Source organism: Talpa europaea (assembly GCF_964194135.1).
Source record: "Talpa europaea genome assembly, chromosome: 4".
NCBI classification, from domain to species: Eukaryota; Metazoa; Chordata; class Mammalia; order Eulipotyphla; family Talpidae; genus Talpa; species Talpa europaea.
Genome location: NC_140070.1, coordinates 104,877,464 through 104,897,683, shown reverse-complemented (window position 1 = coordinate 104,897,683; position 20,220 = coordinate 104,877,464). Strand labels below are relative to the sequence as shown.

The following is a 20,220-nucleotide window of genomic DNA, read 5'->3' as shown; positions in this document are numbered from 1 at the left end:
AGGGAGCCCAGTGCCTGGTGTGGAGTTGCTACACAGTACCTAATGCCTCTGTGTCTTGCCTCTTTTCCACAGAGATTGTGTGGACTGCTTGCTGCTTCACTCGAGGAGCCCAGCTGACAACCAGACCTGCCAAAACCTGTGCAAGGATGAGGTGATCACATGGGTGGACAGCATTGGTGAGTGTGCCCCAGTGCCTGGGTAGCTGGACACTTTTGGATTTTGGTGGATACCTAGGGACTTTCTCCTTCATAGGGTCATCTTCAGGGCTGTGTGGTGGGAAAGAATGTTGATACAGCACAGGAATGTTGAGTTTACAAGCATAGTCTCGGAGTCCTTGACATGACTGCTTGGCTCCCCAAGAGGTCTTGGGGTTCCTCTGCTAAGGCATGGTTCTAGGCTCACCAGAGTACAAGACCTCTTTGTCCATAAGTTTCTGTCCTAATGCTGGACCCTTAGTTTACCTTCTCCCAGACTCTCTGAAAAGTTGTTATATTAATTAGAATGTATAATGGTGGCTGTTACAACAAATAAATCCCAAACCTCAGTGCACTGAAATGTTAAATCTGTCATTCACTGTAAGTCCAGTGAAGATGTATGTTCCTGTTGCCAAGGCATTCCCTGCGGACATTCAGGAACCCAGGCAGCCTATAGAGCATGGCTCCACCCTGCTCAGGATCCTCAGAATCCTCTCCATTTACTTAGCATAAGGGGAAAGACAGAGTGAAGGATCACATGGGAGGTTTCTATGGGCCTGGAAGTGGCACATACTTCTACCCACATTCATTGGCCAGAACTCAGTGGTCTGACCACAATTAACTGCCAGGATGGCTGGGAAGTGTAGTCAGTCTATGTGTCCAGGAGGCAGGGAAGACACACTTGGCCAATAACTAGCTGGTCTCCGCCCCATTTCACCTCAACCCAGTACAGCTGTCATGAAGTTGCAAGCATCTGAGGGGCAGAACTCAGTCCAAGTTGAACCTGGGGTTGGGGACTGCCCAGACTCTTCACCTCGCTGCAGGTCACGCATCTCTGCAGCTCTAGTTTATTCCAGTTCTGCTATCTTGCCCAGCACTTTGCATTTTGGGGTTCTTCTCCTTCTAATAACTACAGTTCGACACTAAGCATCATCTACTTTACTGCTTGACAAATGGCTTCAAGTCCAATTCTGAATGTGAGCTCACAACAGAGGTGAAAAATGTTTTTCACCATCTCTGGGCTGCAGCCATGTCTTTTCTAGTGCAGCCATTATTGTCCAAGCTGAGGAATTTCTAAGGATAAGAGGTACAAATCACTGCTCTTAGCCTTCAGTGCATGTGATTGGTTTGGAAATGACCTGGGTCAAGTCAAAATGACCCTTGTTGGAACCCTCCTTACAATGCTGGTGGCAATGTAAAATGGTGCAACTACTTTGGAAAACATTTTGGGAGTTGCCCCCAAATTAAAGGGTTACCATGTAGTCCAGCAGCTCAACTCCCAGGTGTATATACATGAAAACATGTTAACACAAAAACTTGCACATGAATGCTCATAGCAGCCTTACTCAGTAGTCAAAACTGGAAAAAAAAAAATCACATGTACCTGAACGGATAAATGAGAAAATAAAATGCGGTATAGCCCTGTAGTGGAGTAGAATTTGGCCATAAAAAAGGAATGAATTGCTGACATCCTACAATATGATGACCCTTGAAAATATTATGCTGTTTGGCTGGCAATAGCAGCCAAATATTGCGGCTCCTTGGCGGGCAGCCTTGCCCTCTCCCCTGACCCCCAGCTGCTGCAGATTCCTAGCTCCCAGCTGCCGGTCTGTTGGACCCCGACATGCCCCTTTTGTCAGCTTCCTTATTCCTGCCTCCCTGGTTCTGACTGACTGCCCTGGCCAAACCATGGCTGTTGACTATGTCAAGTCATGTATTCAGTCAACACGTATTCATTGAGCACCTACTGTGTGTTAGACCTTATGCGAGAGACCACGGGGAGCCCGTGCAGTTTCTCATGTCCACCTTCCTGCCCCTGCATCTGTCTTGCTGCTTAATTCTGAGCTCACAGCAAGTTCTACCCACAGACCTGCAGTGGTTGCCCCTCACTAAGCACAGTCAGAAGCCGAGACTGCCTTCCTGTGGCCGCTGCCTGGTTCACTGGCGTCACAGCTGCCCCTCAGTCTGACCCTCTGAGGTGAATCTGCTGCCTCACAGGAAAAGCTTATGCTTGAATTCACCATTTATCCTTTTCCTTCCCCCTCTCAAGCTTTTTCATACACTCACTAACACCCACCCAGGCCAAGTTTGTGATTGAGGACTGAGAGAGAAGGTCCCGGCCTTCATGTTTGAAGACCACACTAACTTGTCTTGTTCCAGGTTGAAACTCCTTCGAGCAATAGGTTATAAAAACTGGAGCTGGAAAGCATTTCACGCCATGGTTTTAACCCACAATTGTTATTCAGGACCCATGCGCCATTGCTCCCTGGTGTTGACCACTCACCTTCCCTACTTCGCTCTCCCCTGCTTCCTTTCTCAGAAGTCCTCTTTTCCCTGGGGAGCCCTGGAATGCAGCACCTGGACAGAGGACTGGGACACTTCCTCTGGGTGAAGAGCAGTGTGGGGACAGGGCAGTGCTGGGCAGTGTGAGGAAGGGGACTTCTTAATCCAGGTGGCCAGGTGCCAGGTCTCGGTCCTGCCCAGCACTTCCAGTTCACTTGGTCCCCTGTGCAGGCACCACTGTGGGGGCTGTTGACCTGAAACGAAAGTCCCCACTTATTTCCAGCAACAACATAGGGTTTCTTAACAAGACAACAGAAGAGAGGGCAGACTGGAGAGTGGCTTCGTGGCGAGACCCACATGCCCTTCCCCAGCCCATGGCTGCCAACCTTCTAGACAGTTTCGGTCCCACCAGAGGGGGTGAGAGTGTCATTTCTCTCGGGAGATGCAAGACACCTGTGGCTGAGCAAACACTCAGGACATTGCTGCTTGGTTTTCTTCCAGTGAAAGACGACCAGGAGGCTGTGCTCTGTTTCTACAAAACCGCCAAGGACTGTGTCATGCTGTTCACCTACGCAGAGCTCCCCAGTGGGAAGTCTGACCTGAGGGTCCTCAGGGAGCCAGGTGGGTGGGGACCAGTTCACCTGCTCCCCGGGGGCTCAGTTTCTGCAGGGGAAGGTACAATTCCTTGCAAAGATCAGGATCCCAGGCCACCCCCACTGACTGCTAGAGTTACAGAAGATATGGTTGTGTATCTGCGCCCTGGGCTGAAGCCCTGGGAGACACAGGTTGGTGTCTTGGGCGGCACGAAAAGCTAGGCCTGCCTCACCTGTGGAGAGGGAACTCAGGGCTGGAAGCAAGCGTGGGGCACCTGCAGGGTGCTGGCGGTGAGGAGCTGCTGAGCAATCTGGGAGCTTGCAGGGCGGGTCTGGCGGGCCAATGCTTACGTCAGGGATCATCTGGGTACACACACTGCCCGCCGGCTGCTGCACTTCCCGGGGTGGAGTCCAAGAAGGACAGATGGAGCTCTTGTTAAACATTCCTCCATGCTGCCCTGCTCTGCTCCCTGGCCACGGAGGAGGTCAGGCTGTCATCCAGACACGGACAGTCCCACCTCCTGCCTTTGGCCCAGGAACCAATGGCCTTTTTCCTTAGAGCAGTTAGGGTTTCCAGTGTGCCCCCTTTCATTCCTCTCTCAAGAAGGCTAGGGGGAGCAGAGAAAATTTGCTCTCTTCAGTTTGCAACATTGCAAACTGTTTTTCCAATTTGGGCCAGACCACATAATGTGTCTGTCCTTGGCTGGAGGCAGAGGGAAGTGTGTGATACCAGCCCAGGATGCACGCCCGTAAGAATGAGGCTTTGTTTCCAAGTGTTGTCTTTGTGGTTCTTTGGAAATGAGCACATTTGCTCCGAAGGGCTCCACACCAAGGGCTTATGAAGGTTGGCTGGCATCCAGCCCGGCCCCGCAGACGTGGCTCCACAAAATCTCCCGCCTGCTTTCAGGAAAGCTGAGACATGCTCCAGCATCCTGCCCAGGAGAGGAGGCCAGGCTGGGGTGTGTGCACTCAGATTGGGGGTGCAGCTGTGAACACAGGCCCAGGATGTGTAGGAGAATGTGAGGTGGCTACCATGGTTCTCTCCTGGCCTATGCCATAGACCAGCTGTGTGTGTGGCCTGGAGACAGTCACCATCTCTTTTAGAATCTTCACTTTCTCCCAGGAGTAATGTGAGGAGAGAGAATAGATGGGGGAGACATTTGGGAGAGAGGCATACCTGAGGTTGGGGGGTGGGGGGGGTACAGTGACACTGGCCACTTTGCTCACGGTTTTCCTCCTTGTGCCCCCTGCTCCCAGAGTGCGGAACTGCCCCCAACGCCATGACCATCCTCCTGGCCGTGGTCGGCAGTATCCTCTTGATTGGGATTGCGCTCCTGGCCATCTGGAAGCTGCTTGTCACCATCCATGACCGGAGAGAGTTTGCAAAGTTCCAGAGTGAGCGATCTAGGGCCCGTTACGAAATGGTAAGCCTGTGGGAAGATGGAAGTAGAAAAGTAGAAGCTAGGAGGTCTGTTAGAGTTGTTTTTTGTTTTTTTTGCTGTTGTTGTTTGTTTTTTAAAACTTTTTTTTTTCCTGAATTTTTTTTTTTTTTTAAGATTTATTTTAGGGCCTCCCCAGTGGCGCAGCGGTTGAGCGCTGGGTTGTGAAGCTGCCCACAGCCTCTGCAGCGCCGGTTCGATCCCCGGCTGCTCCCCGGCCACCAGAGGAGGGTCCTGCATGGCGCGCAGACCTCTCCTGCCGCCCTGCTGCTCCCCTCAGCAGTGTCCTTCGGTCCTTCTGCCTGCTCTGCTCCCCGCTCTGGCTCTGGTGAATTCTCTCACCCTCCCGCGCTTCTGACTGTACCCAGTGCATGTATTAACAAAAACAAACAAACAAATAAATAAATAAAACATGCCTCTATTAAAAAAAAAAACTTAAAAAAAAAGATTTATATATTTATACAAGCACTGGGTACAGTCAGAAGCGCGGGAGGGTGAGAGAACTCACCAGAGCCAGAGCGGGAAACGGAACAGGCAGACCGATGAAGTACACTGCTGAGGGGAGCAGCGGGCAGCAGGACAGGTCTGTGCGTCATGTGGGACCCTCCTCTGGTGGCCGGGGAGCAGCGGGCAGCTTCGCAACCCAGCGCTCAACCGCTGCGCCACCAGGGAGGCCCCTTGTTTTTTTTTTTTTTTTTAAGATTTATTTATTTATGCACACAAGAACTGGGGTATAGTCCAGAGGTGCAGGGGGTGAGAGGACTCACCAGACACAGAGAGGGGAACAGAACAGGCTGATTGACTGAAACACACTGCTGAGGGGAGCAACGGGTGAGACAGGAGAGGTCTTCTATACCACGTGGGTAGCTAACTGGCCAGTGATTGAACTCATGCTGCAATGCTGCAGATAGCCTCAGGCTGCATCTCAACCCCTTGCATCACCAGGGATGCCCTGGTAGAGTTTGGAAGTGACAGAGGCCCACTGACATCTTTGGTGTTGAAAACAAACAAAAGGTGGTGCGTGCCCAGTCCTGCCCTTGGGAGCACGGCCCCGGGAGCACCAGGCCCGGTGGCAGCAGCCTCAGGACAGAGCCACTGCACACAGCCTTGGCGCAGAGTCTGGCAGCGGGTCTGTGTACCACAGGCCCTGGAGCAGGTTTCGAGTTTACAGTCTTATAGCACCTGCACACATGGCCTCAGCGCCCATGTCCTCTGTTTGCTCCTGAAAGACTGAGCACAGAGCAAGCCACCAGTGAATCCCCAGTGTTAGTTTTTGTTTAAATTGGAAGGCGCCTCAGAGGCCATCTGACCCAGGCCTTCATTTGAGGGATGAAGACAAAAGCTCAGAGGAGGGGAGGGACCGTACCGGCAAGAGGCCGGCCCCGCACAGGCTGTCCCCCGACCCGCTGCCGTCCTGGGAGGGCTCTGACCCTGCTACAAAGAAGGGCTCTGACCCTGAGTGTGTGGTTGGAGTGAGTCACCTAACGTGTCCTTCGTGTTCTACAGGCTTCGAACCCTCTGTACAGAAAGCCCATCTCCACACACACCGTGGATTTCACCTTCAACAAGTTCAACAAGTCCTACAATGGCACAGTGGACTGATGTCCTTCTGCACAGACGGCTAGAGGGTGAATGGTAGAGACTGACACGCCTGGATGGCTGCTCCGTTGCACATGGCTCCCTAGATAGATGGGCACAGAGACTCCGGAGCACCTGGGCGAGGGGCGTGTGGCCCGCACAGCGGCCTACGGCCACGCCTCCTGACTGCTGGGCCAGGGCCCTGCTCCCAGCCGGGAAAGGCAGGTGGGGCCTTGTGCTCTCAGCTTTCCCCACACATCCAGCTTGTCTTCACAATGAACTGCTACTATCAGCGTTGCCTATCTCAGACTGCCCCTGTCCGGTCTGGCCCGAAGAAAAGGCTCTTGGGAGTGTCAGATTGTATCAAGTCAATGCACAGTCTGACTTTTTTCATGTTGATCATTTTTATATGAAATAAAAAGATCGTGCATTTATGTACAGCTCTGATAACTGAGCATTGTCTGCCTGGTGACTATGCCTTGCACCTGGGTGTTGGTGATGGGATTGAGAAAGGTACTTATTTGCAAATGTCAGTTTTTTCCTCCTGTCCATGTTTGTGTAGTGGTTAGTAATGAAAAGGAAAGAGCTTGGGGTTGGAAGTAAAAATTAAAACCAAAAGATTTTGTGTTTGCTTGGCATTCTCTATGGCATGCGCTCCTTTCTGCAGAGGTGAGAAGGGCGCCCCAGCAGGGACTGAATGGCTGTGTGCCTCCTCAGGCCCAGCACAGGCCAGCCCAGCGCTCCAGAGCAGGGCTCTTCAAGCAGGGCTCCATGGCTGCTCCGGGAGTCGGGGTGCCTCCAAGGAGGGTAGACCAAGTGCTCTTAGCTTTGCAGAAACAGAGTTCTTGACTAGGAAATGTGAAAACCTCCCTTACCTCTGTTGCTGAGGCTGGAGATCTATTGTGCAGGTGAAGCGGGTCAAAATGTGGTTTCCACACAAAATCACTCCTTACACATTATTGTAAAAAGCAGCTCTCTTCCAGTGCCTTTTCCTGTCACACTCCTCTGCCCCAGCCAGGCCCAAAGCACAGAACCCATTTCAGCATTTTTTTTCCCCCTGCAGGGTCCTGAAGTGTCCTTAGGTTCCCATATCTGAGCTAGAAGTGACACCGCAAGTTTTCTGACCCTCCTTCCTACCTACAGAGGGTGAAGTTGACTGCCAGGCAGGGTAAGTGCCTTGTCCAGGTGTGTGGAGCCTAATGTCAGGCTGATGCCAAGACCCCAGTCTCACAACCAGCCTCCTAATACCAGCTCATTCTTATAAAATCTGTTTTATTAATCACTTTTTGCTGTTGGCATCTCTTCAAAGTTATTGAGCTTTCTTTCAAAATTCAACAGTTCTCAGTCTTGGACCAAATTCTGATTCGTTCATTTTGACAAACAGAAAAATGCCAATGAGCAAATAGGGCCCGTCACCGCGCTTGAGTATGAATAGATTCTGTTTCCTTCGTCCTAATTAGTTTTATTAGGATCACAGCTTATGTAATGCGGGATGAATTTCAGGTAACAGCAAACACCTGGGGACCTTGTGCATGGGTGAAACCAATTTAAGTCCATTCAGCAATAAAGTCCAATGTAAATGAATGCATAAAATGGATAAAGGCTTAGGGACGTTCTGATTGGAGAAAATTTGGATTTTGGGAAGAAACCGGGTTTCTCCTCTGTTTAATTGTATTTTTCTGGAGACAAATGGTTAACTTGTTCAAAGTTCCATTTTCTGTCAGGCAGCTCCAGGAGCAGGAGGTGTGCTTGAGCCGCAGCCAGAGCTTCCACCTGAGGAAGCCCGGCCTGTTCCACCCCGACACCGGAAAGCGGGGCCGCTCAGTCCTCCGCTGCCCCCTGCTGGAAGCTCTTGGGACACACTGTTAGGAGACCGACTGCTGAGATTCTGACCCAGTATGAATTCCCTGATTTCCTCCCAGAGGTGCCCTCGTCATGCCCCCCTCGCCGGGCCGCCCCCGCCCACTTGACACAGACAATGGCGCTAAAGGAGAGCGGCTGGCGGCTGCAGGGGCCCTGCGCGGAGCACCTGACGGTCTTTACAATTATTACCTGGTGTTGCTTGGACAGGTCTCTATAGCCGCGTGCTTGCTTCTTGGAAACGGGGAACTCTTCACCTTCATAATCGATCTGTGTTGATTTAAAACAGATTTGGTACTTACATTTTTGTTCATTTTGAAAATTTTTCCTCATAGCAAAAGTTGGGAAATAAAGAGATGATTAAAAAAAGAAGTCTTTTCTAATCATACCAGGCCTAGGTAACTACTCTTCTGTGTACGACTGCTCAGTCTTTTTTTTCTACATGTATATAATTTTAACCAAATTGGGATTATACTAGCACTCTTTGAAAAGACCTGGGATTCTCATTCCACTGGGTTGATTAGTGAAACTGAAGTAACTAACAGCCACCTCTCTTGGAGAAGATTCTTCTTGTTGTTGTTTAATTGGGATCACAGGTAATTATGTAATGCGGGATGAATTTCAGGCAACAGCAAACACCTGGGGAGCTGAGTGTGGGCTGAGGATGGCTTTTAGCCGAAGAGCCCCTCCCTCCCTCTGGAGGGCTTCCGGCCTGGGCCTCCAGCCGCCTGCCTGCCCCTCAGACAGCCCTCAGGCACCAGCAGCGCCTTGGGGCTGATTGAGAGGGAAGGGAGAGAGGAGGAGGGTGACAGCAGCCTGGACAAATCTCAGAAGGAGGTAAGTGCGGCCTGAGGTGCTGAGGAAGCCCATGCGGACTGGGCAGCTCGGGCTGGGCCTGGGCTGGATTTCTCAGCCTCTCCGGTCGCTGCCAGATGCCTGCGGATGAGGCTTTCTGGTCCCTCTTATTGGGTCTGTGGGCAGAGGAGGCTTAGGTAGGTCTCTCCTCACCTAACTTCTCCCCTCCCCTGCTCAGGGGCTTCTGATTTCCCAGTCTGGACATGGCTCAGTTCAGACCTTCAGCAGCTCGGGTGAGAACGTGCAGCGAGGAGGGGAGAACCGGAGGCGGCTGAGCCCAGCAGTGGTGGTGCAGGGACAGGAGAGCTGCTCCTGGGGAGTCCTCCCTCTCTGGGGAGTCCTCCCTCTCTGGGAGCTTCTCTTGCTGGGCCACAGCCTTGGGAGGGTCTCGGGGAGGCCACACACCCCCACCCCCACCCCCACTGCCTCTTCCAGGGCTGGGCAAGTGTCCGGGTGAGAAGCGCTTCATATCCAATTTATTTTTCTTGGAGTTCAGTGCAGGAAGTTCTGATGCTTCACTTTTTCATACCATGGGGCCTGGATAATCCGTGTATTGGTATTTCGAGTGTCGGGAAGCTGGGGATTAAATGCAACAAAGTGTTGTCTATGTGTGCTCTTACTGGGAGCCTTGTCCTGTCCACGGAGACCTGCCCCCCCACCACTGCACACCCCATCCTTGCCCTGCTGCACGCTCGTGTACACACGCATACTTTGGTTCCTCTCACATAGTCTTTTCCTTTTAAGCAGCCTGAAATCCTTGTTGCTAAAAGAAAAAATCTAAACTGGAAATAACCAACAAGGTCGTGAGCCCCAATGGCCACCTCGGCTGGGGGGGTCGGGTGGGGGGGCCTAAACTTTTTATCATGTATGGCGTTAGCTTTCTGGTAAACTCTACAGGCCACTTGTCAGAATAGTGCTCATAAATGTGTAAATAGGGAACATACTAAAAAGTCTAAAACATATCAGGGCAAGTGGCCACCATCTTACCTTTGTCTCAAAAACGCACAGGCGGACTCACCAATTAGCACTTCACTGGTCCTGCCTGTGTAGTGGGTCAGACCCGAGACTAAAGCAACCTCTTGGTGCTCTCAGAAGCCCCGTGTGTTTTTCAGAGGAGATACTGCCCTGTTTTTTTACAAAGGAGGAAACTGAGCTCGGTCGCAGCTGGAGTGGGGTTTGGTGAGGCCCGAGCTGGGGACCCCTTCTCAAGTTGATGCACTCTCTTCTGTAGCTCACCTTCTGGAAATACTTTATTTTTTCCTCACCCCAGAGCTCTGCAGCCTGACTAGGGAGTCTCTTCTGCCTTGAAGGCACACATCTCGCTGAGGGAAGATGAAGTGCCTCTAGTTCATGCAGCGCAGACGAACCAATTACAAACTGTCTCTCCCCAGCCCCTCTTGGGTCGTTTCTCTTGTCCCCATCACACGAGCCATCTGCAGGACATGCACATTAACCAAAACTTCAGGGACAGTTCAGGGAACTTTTCTATTTAAGAAATCAGGGAAGATGACAGCTTGAAGTTCACCTCCTGGCCACGGAGGTGACGCATGGGTTGGCCTCTCCGCTGGTTGGTGCTTTGTTTCCCTACCAGTTCAACTGGCCCCCCCGGGATGGGAGATTTGTTTTCTAGTTTGTTGCTCTAGAATTGACCTAATTGATGTATAATTGACATAAACTCACTTTGCTGTAATAAATTCAGTTAGCATCTCTCTCATTAGGGACAATAAAACGAGAAAAAATTCCCCTACTGATGAGCACTTGTAGGATTTAAGCTGGTATTGTAACAGGGTGGTCCCCAGGAAAGGGGGAGGTTCCCTGCCCCACCCAAGGGAGGGTGGAGCTGAGCAGGAAGAGGAGAAGCTGCAGAAGAGACTGAGGAAGGAAGCAGGATGGAGCCAGAAGGAGACCTGGAGGAGGCGCATGGAGCCTAGAGACACGTGAAGAAACTGTGCTTGTCTTTTGGTCGTGGACTGGGTGACACAGATGTGGGTGAGACCCGTGGGGAGGGGACAATGGCAGCTTTTATCTTGATGTTGATTTTGCTCTTTTCCTTCCGGGCTTGTCTGGTTGTTTGTGACCCTTTTCTGTGGGTCCCCACTGGAAGATGCTTTAGACTTGTAGCAGGCTTTCGGGCCTTGCTCTGGGCCAATCCCATTTGGATGGACTTTTACCCACAAGGGGATGGGTAACTTTGGGTGCTTCATTTAGAAACTAGACTCTTTGCCTTACCTGTATTGTTTCCTAGTTTTATTAAAGATCCTTCCCATCAGTCTCATGTGTTTTGTGTTGATGCGGCGGATGGCAAAACCCATTTAGAATAGGCAGGTTTGCGGGGCTTGGGCTGCCCCTCTCCCTGTCCTATAACAGTATCTCACATGTCACACAGTATTAACTGCAGTCATCATGTCCCTTACGTTCTTAGATCTTAGTGATTTTATAACTGAAAGTTTGTACCTTTTAATCTCCTACCTCCAATTTTCTCTCTTCCTACCTCCACACCCCTGCCTCTGGTAACCCCAAATCTGACCTCTTCTATAGGAGTTGGGTTTTTTCTTATTTAGATTCCACACGTAGGTCATACAGTGTTTGTATTTGGCTTGTTTCCCTTAACATAATGCATGATTGTCACTAACGGCAGGATTTCCTCATTATGTGTGGTTGTTACATGCAAGGATCAGATTAGGACACCAGGGGGTTAGAGAAATCGGCTTTATTGTGAGTCTGCTGGCAAGAAGACAGGAGGTAAACTCAAATCTTCCTGCCCAATTATAGGGAATGAGTTTATATATGTTTGCGGGGGGGGGGGCGCCTGGGATTGAAAACAAGTTAAATTTTTAGCTTTTGAAAAGCAGGTTGGGCAAAGACTTGGCTGAAGTTCATTGGCTGGTTCCAGGGAAGTTCATACAGGTCTAGGCTGCAAATAATTAAGCGTCAGACATATTGATAGGGGGAAAAAGTCACCCACGTCACTTTAGATATCACCTTAGATAGCCCAGCTAAGACAAGGGGGGTTGGTGGAAGGGTCAGAGTGTAAGTCTGTCTTCTCCATGGAAAAGGAGAAAGATCTTCCTGGGGAAAATCACAGAAGGTTACAGATAAATTTCAAAAGCAGCTTCCATCTAGTCCTCAGAGCCCCTCTCGTGAAAAAAACCTCTTACAAGGACACATTTTATTTGGGGTGGCAGATTTTTGCTCCTCTACACCCCCCTCCTCCGTTTGCCATCTCCCAGCTCTAGCCAGCCTGGGAACTCAGCTCAAGGTTGGTCCAGACTCTGCTGTGTCTGTAAAAGCAAGCCTCAGAGAAGAGTTGAAGTTCCTTTTTTCTCTTTTGTGCTCTTAAGGTCTGAGACCAATGTCACCATTTAGCCCCGGTTGAATAATACTCGTGTGTGTGTGTGTATGACCACTGCAGCCGTGGATGCTTATGTTCTATGTCTGGGCTATTGTAAATGTTGCAATGACCACGGGGGTGCAGGTAGCTTTTTGAGTTAGTGTTTTCATTTCCTTTGGATAAGTTCCTATAAGTGTAATTCTAGGTCATATGGTGGCTCTATTTTTAATTTTTTGAGGATCCACCATACTGTCTTTCATACCGACCGTAGCAGTTAACAATCCCAGCAGTAGTGCACAGGGTTCCTGTTTCTCCATGTCCTTCCTGGCGCGCTGTCTGGTGGCCATTCTCTTGACTGCAAGGTGCTGTCTCCCTGTGGCTGTGATTTGCATTCCCTGATGACTAGCACCTTTTGTAACCGGTGGCCAAAGCCAAAGATCATTCATTACAAGTGATGCCCCCTGGAGAGAGGCTTGCTGTGAGGATAGCCCCAGGGAAAATCACATTTTGAGGTGGAGCAACTGATAAGATATGTAAGGGACTGCAGAAGCAGCTCTGGATGATTCAGTGTTTTCTGGGATTCAGTGTTTTTCCAGGGTCAGTGATTTGAGACCCCACCACGTCAATCTTCCAGAAGGCTGTTGTGGGCCTCTAAACATGGAGAGGCCTCCAGCAGCCAACCTCAAAGAGGAGAAGTTCAGAGGCTTTGCAAGTAGCTGAGCGACTGAAACTTACTGATTTTGGTGCTGTTAGCTGCCTGACAGAGAAGGTGAAGACCCGGAACTGGGTGCCTCACTGAGCTGCATGTTTGGGGCCATTTGGCGGGCAGTTTGGCCACTGTAGCAGCTGTTTTGAGTGTTGCTTGTCTGGAGCTGTGCTGGGGCATCTCGGCTGCTCTGGGAGCATCTATGGTTGTGTCTTCTATTGTCTTCTTGAGTTGGAACCCGGCCTGTAGTCTGACTGCCACATGTTTTAGGTCTGCAGTAGTAGGTAGATGCCATCTTAGCTTTTTATTTAGGACTTGAAAACACTGGACACTGCTTCCGGTGAGGCAAATGGCCTTTTTTGGCCTTAGTAACTCTTTGTTTTTCCCTGGTTAGGTAAATCCCATTGTTGTTCTCTGAGCCTGAGTAGTCGTGCAATTGTGTACAGGGGTGAAGAACTCAGTGACTGATAAAGTATTTGGGCAGTGTCCTTGGCCAGTTTCAGTGCCCCTTGCTGCCTTATATCATTTTCATAGACCTCAATGACCTTTCACATATCTAGGGGACAATGTCTATTCTGGCCATATTTAAATTGGATTATATGTACAATTTTTTTTCTGACTATTGAGTTGTATGAGTTTTTTATGTATTTTGAATATTAATCCCTTATCAGATATGTGGTTTACAAATATTTTTTCCCATTCAGTAGGTTGTCTTTTCACTTTATTGATGGTTTCTTTTAATTCTGTAGAAACTTTTTAGTTTGATGTAGTGTCGTTTGTTTCTCATTTTACTGCTTGTGCTGTCGGTGTCATCCAAAAATTCATTGCCAAAGATCCCTGTCAAGGAGCTTTTTTCCTTTTAGAAGTTTCATGTTTAAGTCTTGCATAAGTCTTTAATCCATTTGAGTAAATTAAAAAAAAATTAAAGATTTATTTATGTATACAAGAACTGAGGTGTAGGCCAGAGGTGGGAGTGGGGTTGAGAGGATTCACCAGAGACAGAGTGGGGAGCAGAACATATAGATTGACTGAAATACACTGCTGAGAGGAGCAGCAGGCTGGACAGGAAAGGTCTGCCACACCATGTGGGTTAGCTCCCTGGCCGGGGATCGAACTCGTGGTACAGTGGTTGTGGATTGCTTCATAGTGCTGAGACTTAATCCCTTGTGCCACCAGGAAGGCCTCCTTTTGAGTTAATTTTTTTTTTTTAAAGATTTATTTTTTATTCATTTATACAAGCACTGGGTACAGTCAGAAGCGCGGGAGGGTGAAAGAATTCACCAGAGCCAGAGCGGGGAGCAGAGCAGGCAGAAGGACCGAAGTACACTGCTGAGGGGAGCAGCGGGCGGCAGGAGAGGTTTTATAAACATGTTGGATTTTTTCAAAATAGTTTGAATCTATTGAGGTAGTCATGTAATTTTTTTCTTTTCTATGACTATATCAAATGACTGATTTTCATGTTGAACCATCCTTGCATCCTAGTTGATCATGATGAATGATCCTTTTAAAGTGCTGCTGAATTCAGTCTGGTAGTATTTTATTGAGAAATTTTGCATCTCTCAGGAATATTGATCTATAGTTTTTGTTGTTGCTTTTCTGGTAGGGTCCTTCTCCAGCTTTGGTTGGTCAGGGTGATGCTGACTTCATAAAATGTGCCTGGGAGTGTTCTTTCCTCTTTTGCATTTTTGGAAGAGTCTGAGAAGGATTGGCATTAATTTTTTTTTTTAATTTTATAGAGGCATGTTTATTTATTTGTTTGTTTGTTTTTGTTTATACATGCACTGGGCACAGTCAGAAGCGTGGGAGGGTGAGAGAATTCACCAGAGCCAGAGCGGGGAGCAGAGCAGGCAGAAGGAGCGAAGTACACTGCTGAGGGGAGCAGCGGGCGGCAGGAGAGGTCTGCGCGCCATGCGGGACCCTCCTCTGGTGGCCGGGGAGCAGCCGGGGATCGAACCAGCACTGCAGAGGCTGCGGGCAGGTTCGCAACCCAGCGCTCAACCGCTGCACCACCGGGGAGGCCCGGCATTAATTTTTAAATGTTTGGTAAAATTCACCAGTGAAGATACTTGGTCCTGAGCTTTTTTTCACTGGGAGAGTTTTGATTATCAATGCAATATTCTTACTAGTAATTTGTTTTCAGACTTTCTATTTTTTCCTGGTTCAGTTTTGGTAGTTTGTTTCCTAGTATCTTACCATTTCTTCTAGGTTGTCTAATTTGTTGTCATATGGATATTCATAGTAGCTCCTAATGAATCTTTGTATTTCTATATCAGTTGTAATGACTCTTTTTCACTTAAAACTGTTGATTTGATTCCTCTTTGGTTAGTCTAGCTAATGGCTTGCCAATTTTCTTTTCAGAGAACCAACTCTTAGTTTGACTTTTTTTGTTTTGTTTTCCTGTCTCATTTATTTCTGCGGTAATCATTTCCTCCTTTCTGTTAACTTTAGTTTTACTTTGTCAGCTTTTTCTAGTTGCTTAAATTATAGAGTTAGGTTGGTTGTTTTGGGTTTTTTTTTTAATATTTATTTATGCAAGCAAGAACTGGGGTACAGGCCAGAGGTTTGGAGGATGAGAAGATTCAACAGAGACAGAATGGGAAACAGAACAGGCGGACTGGCTGAAATACACTGCGGAGGGGAGCTGTGGGCAAGACAGGAGAGGTCTGCTGCATCATGTGGGCCACCTCCCTGGCCGGGGACTGAACTAGTGCCGCAGCGTCTTCAGGTAACTTTATTGCATCTTAACCCCTTGTGCCACCAGGGAGGCCCTTGGAACTTCTTAATGTAGGCATTCATTCCTAACTTCCCACTTAAAAATTTTTTTTGCTGCATCCCATTAAGTTTAGGGGCCTCCCTGGTGGCCTAGCTGGTTCAGTCTCAGCGCTATCACCACTATGGCCAAAGTTTGATCCCTAGCCAGGAAGCTAACCCACATATGGTGCAGGAGACCTCTTCTGTCTTGCCCCCTCAGCAGTGTACTTCTGTAGATCCACCTGTCCTGCTCCCCACTCTATCTCTGAGGAATCCTCTCACCCCCTGCACCTCAGTCCTTCTATGAACACACAAAAAAAGTTTTGGTATGTTTCCATTTTGGGTTCTCTTAAGATACTTTCTTTTTTTATTATCTCCTTTCTTTGCGGCTTTGACTTTTTAGGGCAGTGTAGTTTAATTTCTATGTACTTGAGAATTTTCCAGTTTCCTGTTGATTTCTAGTTTCATATCACTCTGGTCAGAGAAGATACTTAGCATGATTTTCAGCCATAGCAAATTTTCTAACACTTGTTTTGCACCCTAATAATGGCCTATCCTAGAAAATAATTTGATGTACACGCTGTTGTTGGATAAAGTGCTCTATGTGTTAGGTTCATTTGGTCTAGAGTGTTGTTCAAGTCCATTATTGATACTGTCTGAATGATCTATTCATTGTTGAGTGAGGTATTAAAGTCTCGAGTATTGTTGTATTGCTGTTCACTTTTACCCCTAAGTCTGTTTAACCATTAGAGTTGTAAGTGAATTACACACCACCATTACTATATTACATCTAACTTTGACCCTATATTTACCAATGAGTGACTTTTACACTGTCTTAAGTTTTTAACTGGCATCCTTTTCTTTCCACTCAAAGAATTCCCCTTATCCTTTCTTATTAGGCAGGTCTAGTGGGGAGTCCCTCAGCTCTCGTTTTTCAGAAGTCTTCATCCCTACTTTCCGAACAGCTTTACTGGGTATAGGATTCTGGGTTAATAGTTTTTTCTATTAACATGGCATCACATTCTCTTCTGTATTGAAAGGTCAGCAACAAATCCACCCACAGTATTATGGGAATCCTTGTGTAACTACTCTCTGACACTCCTTTTAGAATGATAACATGTCTCAATGTAGCCATATTTGGACTAGAAAGAATGTGGAAAAAGTTAACTATTACAATGTTGGGACTGCAAACTGTCTTCTGTAATTATTTGCTGTTCTCACAGATTTGAAGTGATAGCGCATTGTAGTTGTAAATTTTATCTTATTCAGACCAATGTGTAGTTTTCCATTTATTGATCTTTATCAGTTACATAATATGCAAGCATTACTCAATAGGGTCCCATTCTCACATTTTTCTTTTGCTGTGTAAAAGCTTTTTAATGTGAGATAACTCCAATTGTTTATTTTTGCTTTTATTTCAATTGCTTTGGGTTGTTTCCAAAAACATCTTTATCATTATCACTATGGAACTTAATGATTTTTTCTATGTATTTTAATTATTATTAACTATTTAAAATAATTATTTTAAATCTTTAATCCATTTGAAATTTATTTTTGTCAAGGAATTAGAATCCAACTTCCTTCTTTTACATGTGGCATGTGTCTTCGTTTCTGTAGTCTATTATCAGTGCTTTATTAGTTTCCTTTGGTAGGATGGTGCTTTTTCATAATCTTTGATTCTTGAGTAGGCTCTGTAGGTAGGAACTTAGTTTATCAAGATTCAAGTGCTGGTTGTTGAAATCTCCCCCTTCTCTGTCACAGTAACATTTCCAGTAGTTGAGCTCTGAAGATTCCTCTACAATCCTTGTTGGTGAAACCAGAGCAGGGGCTCCCAAAAAGTGACCCACAGTGCTGACAGGGAGCTAGATGTCATTCTTGGGCTTTCTGCATGGGAGGAATTGTAGGCTTGGAGATCTCTTGGCTTGGTGCTATGCTGGCCTGGGGGTGGAACAATGCCATCAGAGTATAGTTGTCCCTCTAACCCTAATGCAGTTTTTCTTGATTCTATGGTATAGAGTGGGTGCTTCAGCCTTGCTCCTATGCTCAGGGATCAGTGGTGTCTCATCCATGAATAGTTATTATTCTGCTTGAAGGGGAGTGAAGTCAGGAACAAATCTGGATTACCATCTTGGTGAGGTACGTAATGGGATAGCTGCATGAGCTGACGTGCTGGTTGACTTTCGTGTCCTTGCCCATAACCATAAAACAGCATTTTTTAAAAAACCTACACTGAAAATAGTTGAGGGTTCTGCAGATCCCACCCTGTGAGTATCTCACATGGGTGGAAAAGTTTGACAAAAGCCCCAAGAAGACAAGGAGTCAGGGCTGGCTTTCCTGTCTACCCATTAAGTCTGAGAGGCTTTTTCCAACTCAAGCTTTGATGACTGTAGTTTGGTTTAAGTTGGGAGAAATCCCCTTTATGCAATGAAAGTGAGGAAAGGTTATCCACAGTCCATGAGACCACAGGGACTAGGGAAGTCAGAGAGCAGCAAAGAATTGGGACTAAGAGACTCTAGGCCTATGTGGGACAGAGGCTGGCTGTGAGCAGGTCTCCACAACTCTGCACCTGTACTGCTGGAACCCAACAATAGGTGCTGGACCAGGCTCCTTTCCTCCAACAAAGAAAGCTGATTGGCTTATGCGTAGAATCTTGGAGGAGTTTGGGGGATAGAGTTCTCCACCCCATTAATCTTACTTCTGGATGCCATCCAGGGATCAGTCCTGTTTTCCCCAGTATGATCAAAGTTTAGATCAGACAATACTTAGAAGTCATGCCCTATAAATACCTTTTTTTTTTTTTTTTAAGGAGAACTCTTGTTTTTTTGTTTATTCATTCATTCATTCATTCAAGCACTGGGTATAGTCAGAAGCATGGGAGGGTGAGAGAATTCATCAGATTCAGAGCGGGAAGCAGAACAGGCAGAAGGACCGAAGTACACTGCTGAGGGAAGCAGCAGATGGCAGGAGAGGTCTGCGCGCCATGTGGAACCCTCCTCCGGTGGCCGGGGAACAGCTGGGGATCAAACTGGTGCTGCAGAGGCTATGGGCAGCTTCGCAACCCAGTGCTCAACCGCTGCGCCACCGGGGAGGCCCACCTATAAATACTTCTTGACAGAGGAAGGGCTTAACTAATATCCCCAAAATACTCCTATACTGAATAGCAACCTCATAGGCCCTGAGACAGCTAAAGTTTCTAACTCCAAAGGGGCCTACAACATTGGTAGCACCACCAGACTTATTCTCAGTAAACATTAAAAGCAACAGTGGCAACTCATATTAGAAACACAAATTTCCAGGATTTACCCCAAATTTGCTGAAGTAGAAGCTGTGGGCCCAGGAACCTGCATTTCCAACAGAGGCATTTCCAGGTGGTTGTTGGACCACCTTGGTTCTCCAAGTTACATAGTAGGGGCCTTGAAAAGCTTCAGTAACAGGGAGCACCAATTCCTGTTATGGCAGCAGCTTATACTTCTCGAAGGCAGATACCTCAGCAGTGCATGGTTTCTCAGTGTGGTTGCTGCACCAGTATTACCTTTGCCTGGGAACTTGTTAGAAATGGAAATTCCTTCAAGCCTCACTCACCCTAGACCTATCCAGGTTCAGAAATGCTGGGGCTGGAGACCAGTATCTGGTTTAACAAGCTTCTAGGTGTGTCTGATGCATGCTGATGTGATAACCACTGAGCTGGTAAGTCCTTCTTGAAGTGAGCACTTGAGGTCCAGCATATCCCCAAAGCCTCTCAGCCTGAAGATATTCCAGGATATCCAAGGTATTTTTAAAATTTTTATTAGAACTATTTCCTCCCTCTTCCTAAATCTGAGGTCCTCCAGTCACACCCCTTTTTAAAAAGATCATACAAGAACTGGGGTACAGGCCAGAAGTGTAGGAGGGTGGGGTGAGAGGATTCACCAGAGACAGATGGGAGCAGAACAGGCTGACTGGCCGACACTGCTGAGGGGAGCAGCAGACAAGACAGGAGAGGTCTGCCACGCCATGTGGGTATTTTCCTGGCTGGCTGGGAATCGAACTCGCACTGCAGAGGCTGCAGGCAGCTTTACAGTGCTACGCTCAACCCACCAGGGAGCGCCCACCCCTTCCATTTCTCTCTGGCCCTTTCAATTTTCTTGATAATTGTTTTTCCTAGAGGGAACTGGAGCTGTAGCACTGGAGGCCTGAAGCTCAAACTGGGTTTTATGGGGTCAGGCTAATCAAGACATGTTTGAGAACTAGAACAGACTAGTCAAGAAAATGTTTGAGAGCTCTAAGTTGGATTTGGGGTCGCGGTGTGTTCCCTTGGTGCCTGGGCCAGCCGGGGATCCGGGCCAGTGGGCGGCTTCGCGCTCGACCCGCCTCCGTGTCTGAGCCAGCCGGGAGTCCGGGGGCTGCAGGCAGGCTTGCGCGCTCGACCTGCCTCGGTGTCTGGCCAGGCCAGGAATCGAGCCCTCGCCGCGGGGGCTGCGGGCAGCTTCAGCTTCATGGCTTGGCGCTCAGCCCACTGCGCCACTGGGGGACCCCCACCTCTTCTGCTTCTTTCTGGCCCTTTCAATTTCCTTGATGATTGCTTTGGCCCTTTCAATTTCCTTAATTGTTTTTCCCAGAGGGCCCTAGAGCTGTAGCACTGGAGGCCTGA

At 48.1% G+C, this 20,220-nt stretch overlaps 1 protein-coding gene across 3 annotated transcripts in view; it reads left to right on the top strand.

Annotated features, from left to right (window-relative positions):
• The window catches only part of ITGB5 (integrin subunit beta 5), a gene marked incomplete at its 5' end in the record, with an annotated part of 105,370 nt that extends 98,957 nt beyond the window's left edge, over positions 1 to 6,413 (top strand). For 2 of the 3 annotated variants that reach the window (XM_084231291.1, XM_084231293.1), the window contains 4 exons: positions 73 to 176; positions 2,979 to 3,098; positions 4,328 to 4,494; positions 6,016 to 6,413. In XM_084231291.1, the coding sequence (XP_084087417.1) occupies positions 73 to 176; positions 2,979 to 3,098; positions 4,328 to 4,494; positions 6,016 to 6,111 (487 nt within the window). In that variant the 3' untranslated portion in view covers positions 6,112 to 6,413. The remainder of the gene's footprint in view (positions 1 to 72; positions 177 to 2,978; positions 3,099 to 4,327; positions 4,495 to 6,015) is intronic. The other variant, XM_084231292.1, reaches the window with a different exon arrangement.
• Positions 6,414 to 20,220: the final 13,807 nt, after the last annotated feature.